The 18530-nt window shown below is 51.3% G+C and overlaps 1 protein-coding gene and 1 long non-coding RNA gene across 2 annotated transcripts; both read left to right on the plus strand.

Moving 5' to 3' along the window:
* Positions 1-2195: 2195 nt before the first annotated feature.
* Positions 2196-5658, plus strand: LOC108961401 (uncharacterized). Its single transcript, XR_001989711.3, has 3 exons — positions 2196-2449; positions 3900-4016; positions 5509-5658. It is a non-coding gene; the product is annotated as an uncharacterized LOC108961401 (long non-coding RNA).
* Positions 5659-14096: 8438 nt separating this feature from the next.
* POU3F3 (POU class 3 homeobox 3) lies at positions 14097-15416 on the plus strand. Its single transcript, XM_018926149.3, has one exon. It carries the CDS (start codon positions 14097-14099, stop codon positions 15414-15416), a length of 1320 nt encoding a protein of 439 aa, XP_018781694.3.
* Positions 15417-18530: the final 3114 nt, after the last annotated feature.

Genomic DNA, 18530 nt, shown 5'->3' on the forward strand with positions numbered 1-18530 from the left:
TCTGCAACTAAAGTGACTTTTGCAATGTACCACATACCAACTCCCAGTGAACTACCTTAATGGCTTTTCCTTTATGAATATTTTTTGTTTTGGGCAGTTTTTTCTTCCAGCATGCACACATGTATAAACACATACATATGGACACACATACATTTATGAAAAATAAATTTGTGTGCATACAGAAATACTTGAAAGGCCTCATATACATATTATGCAACATATGCCATTCATATAATCACTACATACAAAAAGAAAATTCATTTTATAGATACAAATAAAATATGTGAAATAAGTTCTTAAAGGACCCATAAAGTCCTCAACAGAGATGGATTCTTCATCACATCCAAAGAACTGAAAGAACCATGGATAAAATCCAATCTTTTTATATGTCCATTTATATTTTATACTTTTTACATAAAGTCCACGTGGCCTCATAGCTATTTCCAGAGATGTTGATGAAAGTTACACCTGGATAAGCTGAAAACTCTTTAATGAGTAAAGCAGCATTTAATCCTATAAAATGCCTAGCTGGAGTGAAATAATTACTAAGTGCCTGAGCAAGAGTAGCAAACAGCAGTAAAATCACCTGTAAATAGATGTGAGGAACTATAAATACACTTTAGCATTTGTATAGTTGACTTTCTCTGACTGATTTCTCTCATCAAAATCAAATGTTCAGGAGGCAAAAATCCAACTCCAAGGAATGCATATAACTCCAAGATTAATACATATATATGAATATAGAGTCTGTGACTAAGTTTGCAACATTGTTAATAATGTATGCTCCTTTTCTAATGCCTAGTATTTGCTCCCTCGGCAATTTTAAAAATAAGAAAATTTGATCCAACTCTTTTAAAAAATAAATTGCAAAATAACTGATGCAAATCCCTGTCACTTGTGAACACAATGAAATTATACAGAAAGAAGCAAATGCAGGAGAGGCTCCCCCTCAAAAATAGAAACGAGTGCCCTGTTCCTATACGGTCCTCAAATGGCAGGATTTTGAAACATGGATTAGACCTCGAATGCAAATTAACTTCGGAAGGCAGGGAGAGGGGAAAAAAAATCAGAGACATACTAAGTCGAACACTCCTTTTCCTGCCTATCTCGTCCGCGATGTTAAAATAGGCTAAACAAAACAAGTGCACATCAAGATACAGCCAATTAAGGAATAGAGAGCAGGGGGAGAGGGTGGAGAGGAAGGCACCTCACTGAGCACATGGGGAGTGGGAGCGCAGCATCCCACCATACCTACCTTATGAGTGTTCAAAGGAAGACAACTGGGGTAAATTGGAGCCAGCTTTGATTTTTGCCATCCGGTTGCACCCGGGATGCGGGGGAGTGGGGTGGGGCAGAAGGGTCGGTCTGGGCGGAGGTAGACGGGTGATAAAAAAAGTGGGGATAAATACTGAGTGAGGGTGCCGAACGTTATGCAAATAGTTGGTCTTTGTTCGTCGTTTTATTTTTTTGGGGCGGTGGGGGGTGTGAGAAAAGTCACCGTCAGTGGCGAGGTGAGTGGGTCCCCACACGGTCGGCACACGCGTGGGGGAGGGCGAGGGGAGTCGTGCGGGAGCGCGGAGGGAGCGCGGCGCGGGGCAGTGCTGCCCACTGAGGGGCCGGGGCCGGGGCCGGCGGGGCGCGGCGGCTGCACCTTCCCGGGAGCAGCGGCCGCTCCAGATGGGGAGACAGGGGGTGCGGACCCCCCTCCTTCCGTCAGTCATCGCCTCCCTAACCCTCCGACCGCTCCCCCCCCGTCACCGCTGCCTCACCGCTCCCGGCGGCTCCCCGCTTAGAAATGGAGACCGGCAACTCTCACCAGAGCTCACCCGCATCCCACGGTCCTGAGGAAGGAGTTTGGGGCGGCGGGGGGAAGCGGGCGCGAGGCGTGGGGAGGGGGGGGGGGGGGTTGTTTGAGAGTGACGGTGAGGCGAGGAGGAGGAGGAAGGAGGAAGGCTGGGAAGAAGGGGGTGGAGGGAGACGGCTTCTGAAATGGAGCCAGCCCAAACGGGAGACGATGCTGGAACAGGGGCTGCGTCATTTCGGGGCTGGGAGAGGGCTCAGCTCCCCTCCGCCGCTTCCCTGTCTGCAGACAGGGAGGACAGATACCAGCAGGCCAGGGCAGGATGCGGGGCGCTGCGGGGTCGGGACCACCTCCGCCCTCCCTTCTCCGCAAGCCCCCGGGGCCGGGATGGGGAAGGAAAACCCCACGCTGGGAAAAGAGATAAGCTGCCTTCGGTCTGCCTAGCGATGCCAGAAAAGACAGGGCCAGGGAGAGGACTACGGGACTCGTCGGCCCCAAAGCAGTAGGCAGGACGGGTCACGAACGGGAGCCCGAGGCAGAGCCAGCTCCCGCGGGGGTAACAGGGTCCCGGGACGGCGAGGGTAGGAGGAATGATCGGCATTTATAACGCCGGGGGAGGCTCACAGCCTTTCAAAGAGTTTCAGCTGGGTGAGTGGAAATGCCTTCTGCCCCTTACACATATGGAAGCACAGCGATCTTTGACGGGGGGGGAGGGGGGAGGGAAAGCAATTTTTTGTTTTTCTGCTGGACAGTGGATCTCTTTAAGCCTCTTGTCATGTCCTATGGCAGCAATTATAAGTAAACTTTCTGCAGAGGAAGTAGCAGGGATTGAGGGTGTGAAGGTCTGAAGCTAGCGAGTGGCCAGCAGCTACCCTGATTCTTGCTGGCCCATGCCAGCAAGGTGGTGGCCTGGCCCTGAACTGAAAGACAATGGGCACAATATGTTGCATGTCTGAGACCTAATAACTGGCCTGGGAATACCTTTCCTTCATTCAACTCTTCCCATCCAGTCCAACACAGTTTCCTTCTGAAGCTCATCCCCTCAAAAGCTTTCTAAATTCAGCTTCAAATACTCATGTTCACATATTTTTAATTTTTCTTTAATTATTTTCATGCCACTTCTGTGGTCCCATGTTTAAAAAGCAAAGCTGCTCAGTGTCTTGAGACCACTGGTGCCATCATGGAGGTCTGTAATGAGTGCCAGTAAAAAGCAAGAGAGAATTAAGTCCCCAGGCCAGCTTATAGTGCTGGTACGCAACCATGTACAGCTTTGTCCAAGCCTTCTACAGCACCTGCCACAGCAAAGGTGTTGCATGGAAAGTCCTAACAATATTGACCATAGTCATTATTGTTATCTGCATAAATATTTTAGCTTCTTTTATGACTCTGCTCATGTGTGTGCGGGCAATATATGTGTGCATGCTCATACAAACACATTTATATCTATGTATATATTCAATAGTGATGGGCCTGTGATCACTGAGCAGTGATTTCGCTCCTACAGATAGTTGTATAATACACACATAGTGATGATACCTAAGGTGTTTGGGGGTGGGGGTGCATAATATCTTATAAATTTGAAGTTTTTATCAGGCAGAGCAGATTACTTTAAGCGTTCAATTTCTCAGCGATCCAATTTTATTAGGATTTACTATCATTTGTGCTGCACATCCCTGGGGAAATAATGCTTTGATTAATGTAATCCTGGGCTGGGATCCGCCACATGCCCCTCTCCCAAGAGAAGGGCCCTGTTTGACAAACAAAAATAGAGCAGCAACTATTGCAATCTGCACTCACCTTTCGCAAGCACATAGACCCACACGCACACACAGACACAAAATATAACCTTCTCCTCCCCCCCACCCCAAATACAATAGCAGCATCTCAAAACAATGTGCACTTATTCATTTACACACAATGACTCTGATTCAATGTGGGCTGTACAGTCCAGCCCTCAAATGCATAGAGACGGCCCAAAAAGGATTCTGCCCTGTCCCCTGCTGAGAAGCTGAAGCATCTCTGGGAAGCTCAATGCTTCTCTGTGTTTCAAGCCCTCCTTGGGCTCCCAACATTTCTGCTTCTTTGTTTTCCACTGCAGGGCTTGCTACAAACCGATTTCAAGTCTTCTCCTTCAGACCCAGGGGCTGGAGAAGCTGTCACTCTGAGGCTCCCTGGCATGTACCGGGGGGACATGTACCTCTCTAAATGGGCCCTGGTAAGTGAATCACAGCCAGGCACTCTGCTCAGCTCACAAGGATAGTGGGGGGGCCCAGAAAACAACGTCAAATAGAAAGACTTGTCAAATACGTTTTTAAAGAGAGAAAAAAAAAAAAAAAAAGTATTCCTCTGCATTTGGGAGTTGCTGGTGTTTGAGCAGCTTTGTTCCAGCCACCACCACCCCCTCCCCCCCCATCTCTCCCCTCCGCCCCCCCCCCTTCTGTTTGTGTCAAAGGCTGGCAGGAACAATAGCGTTTAAACAGAAGTAAATATGCCCAGATCAGAGCCCAGCCCCAGAGAAAGGGAAAGCTTTCTTTATACCCCTAGGTGAACTGGCCGTTGTTCCCCCCTTTCCTCCTTCTCCCCTCACGCCCACAAAACAACGCCCATTCCCGGCAGCCCAAATAGCAGTTTAATGTTGAATTTCTTCCTTCCACCCTGCCAGAACAAAGCGGGTCCCACTGCGCCTGAGAAGGACATACAGTGCCACAAAAAGGGCTCTGGCAGCACTCGGGCCGCTCTTTCCCAAGTCCGGAGTAATAAATCCAGGGGAAGAAGGAGGGGAGGGATCTACAGTCTGGAGATAAGGAGGGATGCGGTTTGCGCCGGGGTTTTCAATAAGCTCCTGCTCTCTCCTTCGTGTTTACCCACTGACCCCCAATACAGTGACTCAGCGATTACAGAGCGCTGGGTGTCTGTGTGTGTAAGGGTGTGAAGGGGAGCGGGGGGATTTCCTCCCCCTTTTCCCTTTCTTTTCTTTCCTGATGAAAAACGTTGCAATTACATTTCTGCATGCTGATCAGAGAGTTCAAATAACAAGCCTTAAACGCGTTATCAGGCTCTTGTTAAAGAGGAAAGAGGGAAGTGAAGGGGGGAACAAATCCAGACGCATATGCCTGGATGTATGCGTACCTATGTAGATACATATTTAAATGACAGTGCTACAAGAAGAGATGGGCTGTTGTTCGGACCGAGTGTCTTCACCCCTGCAGATGAGGAAAGAGCCTCAATTTAAAACACCAACCAAACTAGAGAAGAAAGCAAGACTCACAAAATCACTGGAGGGAAAAGTTATTTAGACGCAATCTCTAGATTTTCCCAGTGCAAACTGACTTTCCCATCGGGTTTGATCCAGTTTTCCTGCTCTTCTTCCCCCTCCCACCCCGGGGGGGAACCATCCCTATTTCGCGTTTTCCCTCTCAGAAGTGGCTCCAGCCGCCCCGCCCGGGAGGGCGTTTGCCGGGACCTCGGCGTGGCCGCGGCCCGTTCCGCGCCCGCGGAAAGGCCGGCGGGACGGGGGTCGCCCCCCGGGGACGCGGGGTGGCGGCGGGCTTTCGGGTTCCAGCCTCCGCCCCCCACACTGCTACCCCCCTTACTCTTGGCAGGCGGCAAGAAATTGTTTCAGAAGTCGGGTGGTGGGGCTGAATATAGAGAGGGGAGGAGGGAATAAATGCAAGGAAATGATGAATAACTTTAACTTTTGACTGTAGGAGTCATGATGGAGTTGAGCGAAGCTGCGGGGAAATATGTCATTTAATCCCAGGGCTACTGAAGTCCCTTTTATCAAACGTCGTGATGCTGGAATTACACTGCTGTAAAAGCGACTGAGTACTTAAAAGTATCCAACATCAGGCAAATGTATAGATTGGAGGAATGGGTGTAAAATGAAGGCACGTACAAACTAATCACAAGACCGTGAAAACCCCAAGCGGATTAGATAAATATAAATAGATGTGCATTAAAAAAAAAAAAAAAAAAAAAAAAAAAGGCACGATAAAACTCTAGCTGCTGTATTCACACAAGGAGAACAGACAGCGTGTGCATGTTTGTGTGCAATGCCAAAAAGAGCAGCCTTAAGGTTGACCTACTGCAATCTGCACTGAGCTCCTCAGACAATAGACAAGTTCAAATGTCAAAAAATCTAATAATAATAACCAGAGCTGCCAAACTGCACGAACTGTTTTCTGGTGTATCACAATTATTCACCATCATATCCACTCAAAGACTTCCAGTCCTTATGCGTGTAAAAAAAAAATCTATGTAATGCATATGGATTTTTTTTTTATCACATGTGAAACGCCATTGAGATGGCAAGCACGCAAATCGGAATGATATCATGTCTAATAAAAGCAGGGCTAAGGTTTTCACAGTCTCTTTTAAAAGACTCCAACTTGTAAATCCCCTTTTAATGTTGCTACATGCACAATTATTCTTATTAATAAAAATCTACATGTTCAGGGGTCTGGATTGAAACTGTGTATCCCCCTGATTTGAACATCGGTGGGAGCATTAGGTTTCCATCATATGTAATGTGTCTACGTTGAGCTCAAGTCAACAGATAGATTGTTCCATTCATTTGGCAACTCTCATTACAGTCCGTATGAGGTGAACCCTGAGCAAGACATTTTGGGTAATATCAAAATTATGCAGCTGGGAAATAAAGGAATCTTGCTTTGCATGTGCAGTTCTGTATTATTGTTCTAATTTATTACAGAACCCGAAATGCTTTGTTATGCTCAAAACAATAAATAAGGTTCCGAGTGAAGCTTTCAGAATAAAAGGTATAGATAAATGATCCGCCTGCCTATTGTGTTTATCGTTATTATTGTCAGCCTTTAAAAGTAATCTGCGTATTTTCCTATTTCCTCCAGATTGGTTAGTGTAATATCCCTAGTGCAGCTATCAACGTGGTCATAAGAACTATGAACTACAGTATGGGTAAGCTTGAAAAACCCAGAGCAGATCGCATTAGCCAAGAACGCTACATATCTGGAAGCCAGTCAACTTCACGTTTGCAGCTGACTGCTGTATTATGCACGAATGTGTTTTACATATAGCAGACTGTATACGGAATATGTCTTTATGTTTAACATTTTAATTTGTAAATGCTAATTAGGCAGTTGGTCTCCACGGTTATATTAGTACATACCTAATCGTTTCCCACTATAAGTAAATGAATACTAAATACGGTAAACACTTTCTTTTCACTATTTCCACGACAGTATCTCTTCTACATCCATTTTCCAAAGGCGTCCATTAGGACAAAAAAGGCATTTATTTCAAAAAGGGGAAGAAAAAAATGCACTCTGTAGCACTCTTACAATCGGGGTGCCACGGCAGGCATGGAGCCGGCAATCTTGGCCGGACCGAACTCTTCCAAAGGCAGCCAGAAAAGTTTACTTTTGCCGAATTAACTTGTTGCTCGTTTTAGCGTTAGTTTTTCTCTCGCTTGCGGTACCTAGTCGCCTGCTGCTGCTAACTGGCGCAGGCACAGAGCAGAGGAGCTGCTCTTCTAAACCCTGTTTTTTTTTAAATATAACGCAGGTTACGCTTGGAGGATTGGGGGAAGGGGGGGCAGAGGAAAGCTGGGGGAAATCCGCTCAATCCCGACCCCGGGATGATGAACTTTGCTGGGGTCTTTCAACTCCAAAACCTGCCCGCTTCACAGGCGAGGGAAATGTTCACTAAACTGTAAATCTCAAGAAAGCGACCACTTTTCTGAGAAGAATTGCTCTCTGGAAATGTGTTTTACTAGTCTGGAATATTCCTAGCGCTCATTGCGCCAAACGCGGTAGGTGGAAAGTTTTGTTCATGTAAATATCTCAACCATTTTACCTCACGGTCAATACACACAGAGACTTGACTCCGTTTTCCAAATGAAGCCCCACGAACACTTTAAATGAAAAGTGTTTCTTGTAGGTCGTTTTCTGTCTTTGATTACTTTTCTCCCTCTGTCCCTTTTTTTTTTTTTTTTTTTTTTTTTTTTTTTTTTTGCTGTGCATGTGTTAGGCTTTTAGGCGGGGAGTTCATCTTGCCAGGTTCTATCATATTTATGGGCTGTGTGATTTCCAGGGTTCCAATTGGTCTTTCCTTTATGGAGGCAAGAAATAAAACTTTCCTTGTAGCACGGAAACTGCTGGGGCTCCACCACGGGGAAACAAAGTGGCTTCAAGCTCCCTCCCCCGCGGGCACCGCTCCCCACCGATCCCGGGAGGACGCAGGTGCGCTGCAGGATGCTGCAGCCACGCGGGTCCGCCCGTGCCCTGTGTCCTGCCAGCGGACGAGGGCTCGGGCGTGAGAAGCAGCCGTGTTTGCGCAGGAATTCCACTCCCAAAAAAACAACAAACCGCCCCCCCCCCAAAAAAAAAACCCGAAAACTAAAAGCCACCAGCTAAATGTCTCAGTTCTGTCCCCTCTTGCAATCACTTAGCGAGGGAAGCAGAGAAAAGGAGTAAGGGGCTGAGGGCAGGCGCACTCGGGAAGGGACAGAGACCCGAGTTGTGTCGAGCTAAGCTTTGGTCGCTGTGGATGCTGTGTTTAAGTTGAGGTTAATCTGCGAGTGTCCCGGACGGCGAAACTTGTGGCGGGTGCGCGGCCGGTGCGGGCAGGGCGGGAGGCGGGGGGAGCCCGGCGTTACCTCTGTCGCTGGCTCCCGCACACAGATAAGTCTGAAGGGATCGGGGGGAGGAGTGGCCAGCTTGACGGGGGAAGGAGGGAAAAACGAAAGAAAAAAAAAAAAAAGGAAAAGAAAACTAGCCACTTTTCCAGGTTTAATAGAGCGATTAAATATTAAATAATGTAAAAAACCGGAGTCGTTTTATTGCATCTCCAGAGGCTTAAGCGCCTTATTTGGACAGAAAGAAAACCACAAAAAAACCCCGCGTGGCACCCCGGGTTGCCCCGAGCTGCGATGCCCGTGCCTGTGTTTAATTACCGCTCTCACTCCCTTGCAGGCCTCGGGTCCGTTGGAGGCACCGCACCGCCTGGGACGCTTTCGGGCGGCCCCTGAACCGGCAGCCCCCGCTGCTGTCCCTCCTCCCGCCGGCCCCGGGAGTTGCGGGGCGCTGTCCCGGCGGCGGGGAGCGCCGGTGTGCGGGCAGGGCTGCGCCGGCGGCGGGGCCGGGCCCGGCAGCCCCCGCCGCCCTCAGCCCCCGCCCGCGCGCGGGGAGGGGGCGTCGCGGGGCGCCCCCTGGCGGGCGGTCGGAGCCAGGCGGAGCGCGCCCAAAGTTGATTTTGTTCAGCAAGCCGTATCGTATAAAATTAACGACAGCCAATAAAATTAGCTTACATGTTTCAACCGTAAAAGTCCAAAACAAAATAAAGCTAGTTTTAGTAAAGCTAAGAAGCTCTGCTCTGGCCCCGTTCTCTCTGGCTTGAACTGGGGTCCTTTTATCTAAAGCCCAGTGCACAAACATATAGCTTAATGTGACTAGTGTTCTTCCTTTTATTTCTTTCTCTATGGCAACCAATATGTTCTGCTCAGAAATGTTCCCCCATCAAGGAAACAAATGATCTTGAGGGAGCAGCTCTATACGGCATCTGTTCCGATGGAGCACACAGAGTTAACCCCAGTCAAAAGAGACGCTGGGCACGTCAACAAGAAGTGGAAAATGAGCGATTCTTCTCCCCCCCAAATTGAAACCTATACCTCCGTAGTTTTACAAGCCATTTTATTGATTTGGCTATCGACCGTTTCCAAAGAAGTAACTAATTCTAGGAAATTACAATGATCACCAGCTATTGTGTATCCAAAAGAGCAGCAACAGAGGTGGCAAGGGAAAAAATGCAAAAAAAACCCAGGGTAAAATTAAAATAAATTAAGGTCACGTAATGGGATATTTAAGGTTCCGTAAAGTTTTCGGGAGCAGTATCTGGCCTGTTAATTTAATCCTACATTATTTATCACATTATTTTTCACACTGACCCAAACGCTATAGAAGAGTTTCAGATCATTAGACTACACCTCGCAATTGGGTGGGATTCGGGGAAAGCGGAGAGACAGGCAAGATCGTCAAGAGAGAGAAACAAAGTGAAATCTGGTCTGTAATCCTCCAGCCCCAATCTCCTTGGAGAATAAAATGAAGGGATGTCCTGGTTAGTTTTGATTGATTATACTCTTTCTGATGGACTTTCACTACAGAGCTCTAGATGTTGTGCTTAACCGTCTGTTCCCTAGTTACAATATTAACCCTGTGCGTGCACCGCCGCTCCGCACCTTCCCCGGCCTCCCCCGCGCACGTCCCTCCGCCGGCAGGTGCTCGGGTCACCCGCGCCCCGCTCGGCCCCGGCCCCTCTCCCGCCCGCTGCACCGGCCGGGCCCCCTCCCCGCCCGCCGAGCGACCCCCCCGCCACCCTCGAAGCAGCGTTTGAAAACAGCCCGCATCTCTGCCTCGCCTCCCCTTCACAAATCTGTAATATTTTCGAGAGCTTTCCTCGCCCCCCACCCCCACCACCCCCCCGCCCCGGCCCAGCCTCCCCGAGTCTTGGTGTTACGATAATTAACAGTGCCCAGAAAAGTGAAGTAGTAACCAGAAAGACTTTCCAGAGCTGAAGAATTGCTTTGCTGCCTTGAGCTTTGGAATGAATCCATGCTTTTTATGTAATATTTCACTAAGGTGCTTTTTGTTGCTGGTGGGATTTTTTCCCTTTCTCTTTCCCTTTTTTTTCCAGCCTGTTTCCTTCAAGGCAGTTGCCATGGGTTTCCCTGTCTTGTCCTAAGCTTTTGAAAATATATATCCAGAAGACTTTAAAGAAAACAAAAGTAGATAAAAAAATGTAAAACACTTACCGATCAAACTCCCAGGATTTAGAGAATTTTTTTTTAATTTTTGATTTTAATAAGGTGACAGGGGGAAAAAAGCATGTTCTCAACTCCAGCGAAACGATCCATGTTAAGATTTTCCTTTGCACTGACTCCACTAAGCCCCGCTCTCCACTAGTCTATTATTTTCACCAAAATATATGAAAATTTATGCAAATGAAAATCAGCACTAACTGTTCTCCCCTTGTTATACTTTGGATTTTTTTCCAGACAAAACAATCTCACTCTGCAAGGGAGGGGGTGGGAAGAGTTGGGGAACGAAGTTGGTTGTTTGTTTTTTGTTGGGATATTTTTTAAAATAAAAGACCATACTCCATCTTGAGCTTTATTTTTTGTTGTGGCTGTTATGAGGGTGTACGGTGGTTTGGTTTTTTTTTCTTTATTTTTGGGGGATTTCTCCACCCCCACACACACCTTCCTTTTTTATTAAGAAAGTAGATCTGTTTGCAGAGGCGCTATCACGTTTCATCAGGCCACCTGAGACGGCTTTTGAAAGCGTGTACTGTGAAATTCATAGCAGTAATTTAGACAAAATCCTCACTGTATATTAATGAAAGACGGCCCCATGGCACCGTTCCTATCCTCCCCATTCAGTGTAAACAAAACCACGAGACTCACTCGGTTTTTGAGCCTGATCCAAGCAAAATCGGCTGGAAAGGAAAACATGGGGTTCTGGCACTGACTATTCAAACGTCTGCACCTGGAGATCTCAGATTTATTCAATGAAATCTGTGTTGAATCTTTTCTATATAAAAAAAGAAACCTTTGGAGGACGCATGGGAACAAATATATATACCTATATATATGCATATATATATATATATATATATGCATATACATACACACACACATATATATGTGTATATATATATTTATTTATTTATAATGATTATGTTTGGTGTTTAGTTACCGCCTCCCTTAAGATCCATACGCTTCACTTGATGGTTTTTCTAACCCGGCCTGCCATGGTATTTCGTGCTGTGCCAGCCGGGGTCTGGAGGGAGCCCCGAGCACCGGCTGCCGAGCGCCGCGGGAGCGGGACGGCATGGAGGGCGCTGCCAGCGGGACGCAGCTCACCGCCTCCCGGGGCCGGCTTATTCAGCGTGCGGAGGAGGGGAGCGGGGCGGGCAGGGCCAGGCGGGGGACGACGCTGCCCATTCCCATGCCCGCACCACGCGTTTTCTTCGCGCGGCCCCCGCCACCCAGGGAGCGCGCGTGGGACGGCTCGGCGCGGCAAGGCGGTCACTGGCAGCGCCGTGTCCCCTCCGTGTCCGAGCGATGTTATTGCACCGGCAGTCCCCGAGGAGCGTTCAATTTGCCCTTGTTTTTGTTGCCACTTTCTCTTTCTCCTTGGTTCACTGAGGTTGCCTGCGCGCAGTGTTTCCGCTCGGTCGCATCTCTCCCCCGCGCCCCCCGCCTTCCCCCGCCCCCCTTAACTCTTTCCGCTGGACGAGAAATAATACAGCGTTTCATGCCGCGGGGCTGGCTCCCTGAGAGTAGACCGCAGCGCGCAGGGCAAGCCCGGACGCCGGCTCCCCTTGCCACCTCCCCCGCCGACGGGGCGGCCCTCCTCCGGCGCTGCCGGGCCAGCCCCCCGGCGTGACGGCTGCGGACGGGCTGCCGGGGTCCGGGGCGCACCCCGGGGTGCGGGGGCGGACAAAGGGAGGAGGGGGCGGGCGGGGGGCGGGCGCCTCCCGGGCTGAGCGCCGGGGGGGGGGCAGCTCCGAATGCCGGTACGGGCACTGCCGGCGGGAGAGAAGCGGGCTCGTGTGGCCGGTGGCGACACCTTCGCACAAACGCCTTTCCGAATCCGGCCAGGTGCTGGCGTCGTTATTATTGTCGTTATTACTGTTGGTATTAATTATTACCGCCCGCGCTCGCCCCTGCCCGAGCGGCGACGGCGGGAGAGCTCCGAGGTGCGTGTGTCCGCCGGGCAGGAAGAGTTAAGAGGCGGAGGGAGGGATGGAGGGAGGAGGAAGGAGGAATGGGAGAGGGAGGAGGGATAGAGGCAAGGGGGGCAACTTCCATCTCCGACGCCACTTCGCCTAAATTAAAAAGCAGCCAATCGGAACGGCCGGAAGGGGGGCCGCGCGGCCGGCGGAGCGCTGTCCGTCACGGGGCGCGCAGCCAATCGGCGGGGGCGGCGGCGGCCGCTTCCTCGCGGCGGGGCCGGGCGCTGGCGGCGCGGGCGGCGGTGGCGGCGGCGGGAGGGAGGAGAGAGAGGGAGGGACTGACGGACGGACGGACGGACTGGAGGGGGAGGGGGGAGGGGGGAGGGCGGAGGGAGGGCGCGGGCACGGCCCGAGAGAGGGAGGCGGGGAGAGGCGAGCGGCGGGACTCCGGCACCGCCAGTGCGCGCTGCCAGCCCGGCAGCCAACTTCCCCGCTGGAGTTAGTGTATAAAGGATACCATATATGCACACACACATACACACACCTCTCCACCAAGGCGCTCCTCCTCCGCCTCCTCCCTCGACCAACTGCTGGAATTAAAATAAAAAGCAAAACAAACACAACCAAAAAAAAAAAAAAAGAGACAACAAACCAAGCGAGAGAGAGAGCGGGAGAGGGAAAGAAACAATTCGCGAGGTAACGAGAAAATTCAACTTTTTAAATTTCTTTTTACTTTTTTTTTTTCCGACCGCCAAAAGGAAAGGTAGAGAGAAAAAAATGTCTTATCCAGAGCGTGACTCTAGCAAGAAGGCTCCGGCAGGACTCTTGTTTCAAAGGGGACAAAGTGCTTCAGCAACAGCACAACTTTGAGAAATGCATCATCACCACCATCACCACCATCATCATCACAGGAAGTTTTCTTAGGACACCAACAAAACTTGCAATTAACAGAGCAAAAGGAGATCGAGGAACCGAGGAGAGAAAGACAGAGAGAGAGGCAGAAAAAAAGGAAAATATACCCACACACAAAGCCTTAAAGGAAGAAGAAAAGGAAAAGTTTCACTCTGAGAGGGGAAGGCTGAGAGGAGGAGATGTACTCCTAGGGGAGCGGAGGGGAGAAGGCACGGGGGCTTTTTGATCCCCCCCCCCCTTTTTTCGCTTTTTAGCCTTTGTTTGGTTTCCTCCCTGCGAGCAGCAAACCCGGGCGAGAAGAAGGCGGAGGAAAACTACATGTACAGCTAAATATTTCTCTTTTTTTGGAAAAAAAAAAAAGAAAGGCTAAAAAAATATAAAAGGCGAAGCGAGAGCCGGCGACCGCAACGAGCGCGCCGCGGAGCGGAGGCAGGACGGCCGGCGGACGGACGGAGGAGAGCGCGCAGCGGAGCGCTAGCAGGTGAACCCCGCGCCCCGGCGCCCCGGCGAGGCTGGGAAGGCGGCGGCGGCGGCGGCGGCGCGGGCGGCGGCCCCGGCAGCGGCCCCGGCAGCGCCGGGCAAGGGCGCTCGCGGCGGGCGCCCGGCAGCCGGCGGCGGCGGCGCAGCGGAGTCTGCGGCGCGGCGGGGGCGAGCGGCGGGCGGCGGGCGCGGGATGGCCGCGGCCACCTCTAACCCCTACCTCCCCGGCAACGGCATCCTGGCGGCCGGCTCCATCGTCCACGCGGACTCGGGCGGCGGCGGCGGCGGCGGCGGCGGCGGCATGCAGCCGGGGAGCGTGGCCGTCACTTCGGTGGCGGGCGGCTACCGCGGCGACCCGGCGGCCAAGATGGTCCAGAGCGACTTCATGCCGGGCGCCATGGCCGCCAGCAACGGCGGCCATATGCTGAGCCATGCCCACCAGTGGGTGACAGCCCTGCCCCACGCCGCCGCCGCCGCCGCCGCCGCCGCCGCCGCTGCCGCCGAAGCGGGCTCGCCCTGGTCCGGCAGCCCCGTGGGCATGACGGGCAGCCCCCAGCAGCCGCCGCCGCCGCCCGACGTCAAGGGCAGCGGCGGACGCGACGACCTGCACTCGGGCGCGGCGCTGCACCATCGGCCGCCCCACCTGGGCCCCCCGCACCAGGGGCACCCGGCGGCCTGGGGGGCGGCGGCGGCCGCCCACCTACCCTCCATGGCCGGCGGGCAGCAGCAGCAGCAGTCGCTCCTCTACTCGCAGCCCGGGGGTTTCACGGTGAACGGCATGTTGAGCCCCCCCCCCGGCGGTCAGAGCCTTGTGCACCCGGGGCTCGTGCGCGGCGAGACGCCGGAGCTGGGCGAGCACCCCGGGCATCACCACCACCACCACCACCAGCACCCCGGGCACCACCCGCCGCACCACGGCGGCGTCAACAGCCACGACCCGCACTCCGACGAGGACACGCCGACCTCGGACGACCTGGAGCAGTTCGCCAAGCAGTTCAAGCAGCGGCGGATTAAGCTGGGCTTCACCCAGGCCGACGTGGGGCTGGCGCTGGGCACCCTATACGGCAACGTCTTCTCGCAGACCACCATCTGCCGCTTCGAGGCCCTGCAGCTCAGCTTCAAGAACATGTGCAAGCTGAAGCCTTTGTTGAACAAGTGGCTGGAGGAAGCCGACTCTTCCACGGGCAGTCCCACCAGCATCGACAAGATCGCCGCCCAGGGCAGGAAGAGGAAGAAGCGGACCTCCATCGAGGTGAGTGTCAAGGGCGCGCTGGAGAGCCACTTTCTGAAATGCCCCAAGCCCTCCGCCCAGGAGATTACGAACCTAGCGGACAGCCTGCAGCTGGAGAAGGAGGTGGTCAGGGTTTGGTTTTGCAATCGGAGGCAGAAAGAGAAACGGATGACCCCCCCGGGGATCCAGCAGCAGACCCCCGACGATGTCTACTCCCAGGTCGGCACCGTCAACTCCGACACGCCGCCCCCTCACCACGGACTGCAGACCAGCGTGCAGTGAGGGGCACCGCGGGCGGGCCGGGCAGCGCGGGGGCAGCGCGGGCCAGGCCGGGCCGGGCACCGCCGCCGGCACCACCACCGGCTCCGGCACCGCCGCGCACAGCCGCACGCTCACACAGACACACACGCGCGCACACACACACACACACACACACGATCCAGGCTCGTTCAGACTGCTTGTGTTTATATATATATGGATATATGCGTGCATCTATATATATATAAGATCGATACCAATAGGGAGCGGTGGAGAAGGTCGATCCGAGCGAGAGCGTTTAGACCGTGTTGGGAAAACGGGGTGGAGATGCATAATGCACCAAAACTGCAGATGTGCCGGGGGGTTGGTTGGTTGGTTGGTTGTGGGGAAAGGGCTTGGGGGGTGGGCTTGGGCTTTTTAAATTTTATTTTTATTTTTATTTTTCTCCAAATTGTCCCCTTCTCGCAGTAAGGAACACCACCGTCTGCGCTTCTTCTCTCCCCTCCTCCTCCCCCCCCCGCACTCTTCCCCCCATCCCCAAAAGGGCTCTCTTCTATGAATCACAGAAACTTTTTTTCTCCTTTCTCTGTCCCTTTTTTTATTTTTTTTTTCCCAAAGGGAGCAGTCAAAAAAAGGGAAGCAGAAGAAAAATAATCTGGTTAATCAGAGGGTGCCTGCTGCATTCCGGCACCCTGTTTTTCTTGGCCAAACCGTAGAATTTTGGTGCAAGGCAGATATCCACTCTGAAAACATATATCTGTATATCTATATATTCTGCAAAATGAAAGGGTCCACTTTTTCCAGGAAAAAAAAATATGCACACAGCACTAAAAACAAGCAGGCTGAATAGGGAAGCAAATACATATATATATATTTATCTATATATATAGGTATAGCTATAGAACAAAAATATGGAAATAAATGCCCGCACGCGGAGAAAACTGACCCTGAGGAGAAAGGGGGGAGGGACAGACGCCAGGGGGAGGGTGAGAGAAGGAGATGTTGTTGGTCCCTAAAGTTCGAGCTCTGTAGAAGGACTTTGCATGAATTAAGGAACCAAGGAAAGAAAGGGAAATAATTTAGGGCTGTCAAAGTCCTGCTCCTGACGGCTGCCAATCATCATGGAAGAGTCATAAAAAAAATCCACTGCTAATATTTTTTTTATTAATATTTTTATTTTTTATTTCTGGACTGATTCAGATAAAGGGATTTAGAAGGACTGAGCATCTGCAGCTGCACTTATCTGAACTTCTCCTCTCCTAAATCCGTTGCCAACTTTGATTGAATGGGTGCTGTGGATGTGATTATATAATACTGCCATTTCCAAGCAGTGTTTTTGGTAGGTTTTAATAAACAGACTTTTCAAAAAGACGGCAATATAGAATTGTTAGATCCGTTGTTGATCTAAAAAAAAAAAAATTTGCTTTATATTTTCATTAAATGACTTCTTTTAATATTTTATTCAGAATACCTATGAACTGCTGCAAAACGGTAATTTATTTTTTCCCCAGATCTTGTATTACGTGTTTTTTTCAGACGAGCACAAATCAAAATGAAATGAAAATATGGACAGTTGTTAGGTAATAAGGGTATCTTTTGATGTGATAATTTGATTGTAATTTAATTTGAGTAGTGATTCCGTAAGAGCTGATTGAGAAAATAAATTTGTTAGAATGAAATAGTCTGTGTCTGATGCATAAACGCTGTGTCGAAAAACAAACAAAAAAAAAGTTCTCTGAAGGGACATACTGCTAAAGTGAGAGAAATACCGAGGGTCCGACCTGCCGGCTGCACGGCCCGTGCTCCCCGGCAGTGCCCCCGCCTCACCCTTGCTGCTGCTTGCCCGGCGCAGGGCTCTCCCCCTGCCCGCCTCTCCGCCGAGCCCGTGTCCGCGCTCCCTTCCATCAGCCCCGGGGACCCTGTGTCACCGGGAAGGACGGCGACATTAGAGCTCACCGCATGCCACCTTCCCCCCGAAAGGGCTGTGGCGCCTCGGTTTAGGCTGGCACTCGGGCGCGGGCGGTACCTGAGCGCGTCCTCAGGTCCCGAGTGGCCGGTGCTAAGAGGGATGTTTCCAAAAGTTCAGTCTTGTTTCCTCTCTTTCCAAACTGAGGCTAGACGGGGGGGAGGTGCGGGGGGAGGGGGGGGGAGGCAAAGAGGGAGAAGGGGGGCTGACCTATAATTTATTTTGACTCATTTTATGTATGTATTAATATTTGTATTTAATTTATCTTTATAATTTAAAGGAAAATATATTTTATAGTTTTTTTCCTGATCGAATATCTAGAATAATACTTTCAGCATCCCACGTGCGGTCTGCCTGGTTCACCCTTTCTGTTGTTGCTGTTGTTGTGGCTGTTGTTGTTTTAAGGTTTTTCTATGGGGTGTGAAGTGGTGTAGACTAGTTTTCTCCTCCACTTTGCCATAGCGCTGCCATGCCTTCTTTACAAACACACGCGCGTGTCTGTAACGTTGGAGATGCCTATAGATGCACTAGCTGACCTGTCATATTTATCCACTAGAATTTATTGCAATGTAGGGACAAGTGAACGACCTCCTCAACTCTCCTCATTTTGCAGCGGGGAGGTTGTGGGAAGTAGAGAGGTGCATCTAATGCATCCACCCGCCCCCATTGATAGTCTGCCGGAGAATAAGGTTTTCTTTTATGATCCAGCTCCTCTGTGGCTCCTTCCTCACCTTCCTCTTCCTCCCCTCCTCCGCGCCCCCTCCCTCCTGCCTTGTTTCTCTACGTGCTATTGAGGCGGGGGTTAAACCCCCAGAAAACTGCTCTAGGAACAACAAGCACTTCTTCCTTTCAGATAGGCCTTGTGTAAGTCCATAAATCAAAGCCAACCTGGGAGCCGCGCACCGGGATGCATTATTTTAACACCAGCTCGTAGTAAATATCACCGTCGGTTTGATTTGTGAAATCCGAAAGGCCCTACTGACACGGAGGAAATAAGGGGGGGGGGGTGGGGAAAGAAGCCAACCCAACAAAGGGAAAGAGAACCCGAAAGGCTAAAGGACGCTATTTCTTTTGTTCGTTGTAGCAGAAGCTGCTGGCTGATTTTGCAGCTGGGGAGGGAAGAAGGGCCGGGCGGGGGCCGGCGTGCAGGCGGCCCGGCCGGGCTCCCCTCC

This window comes from Serinus canaria, chromosome 1 (assembly GCF_022539315.1).
Source record: "Serinus canaria isolate serCan28SL12 chromosome 1, serCan2020, whole genome shotgun sequence".
Lineage (NCBI taxonomy): Eukaryota > Metazoa > Chordata > Aves > Passeriformes > Fringillidae > Serinus > Serinus canaria.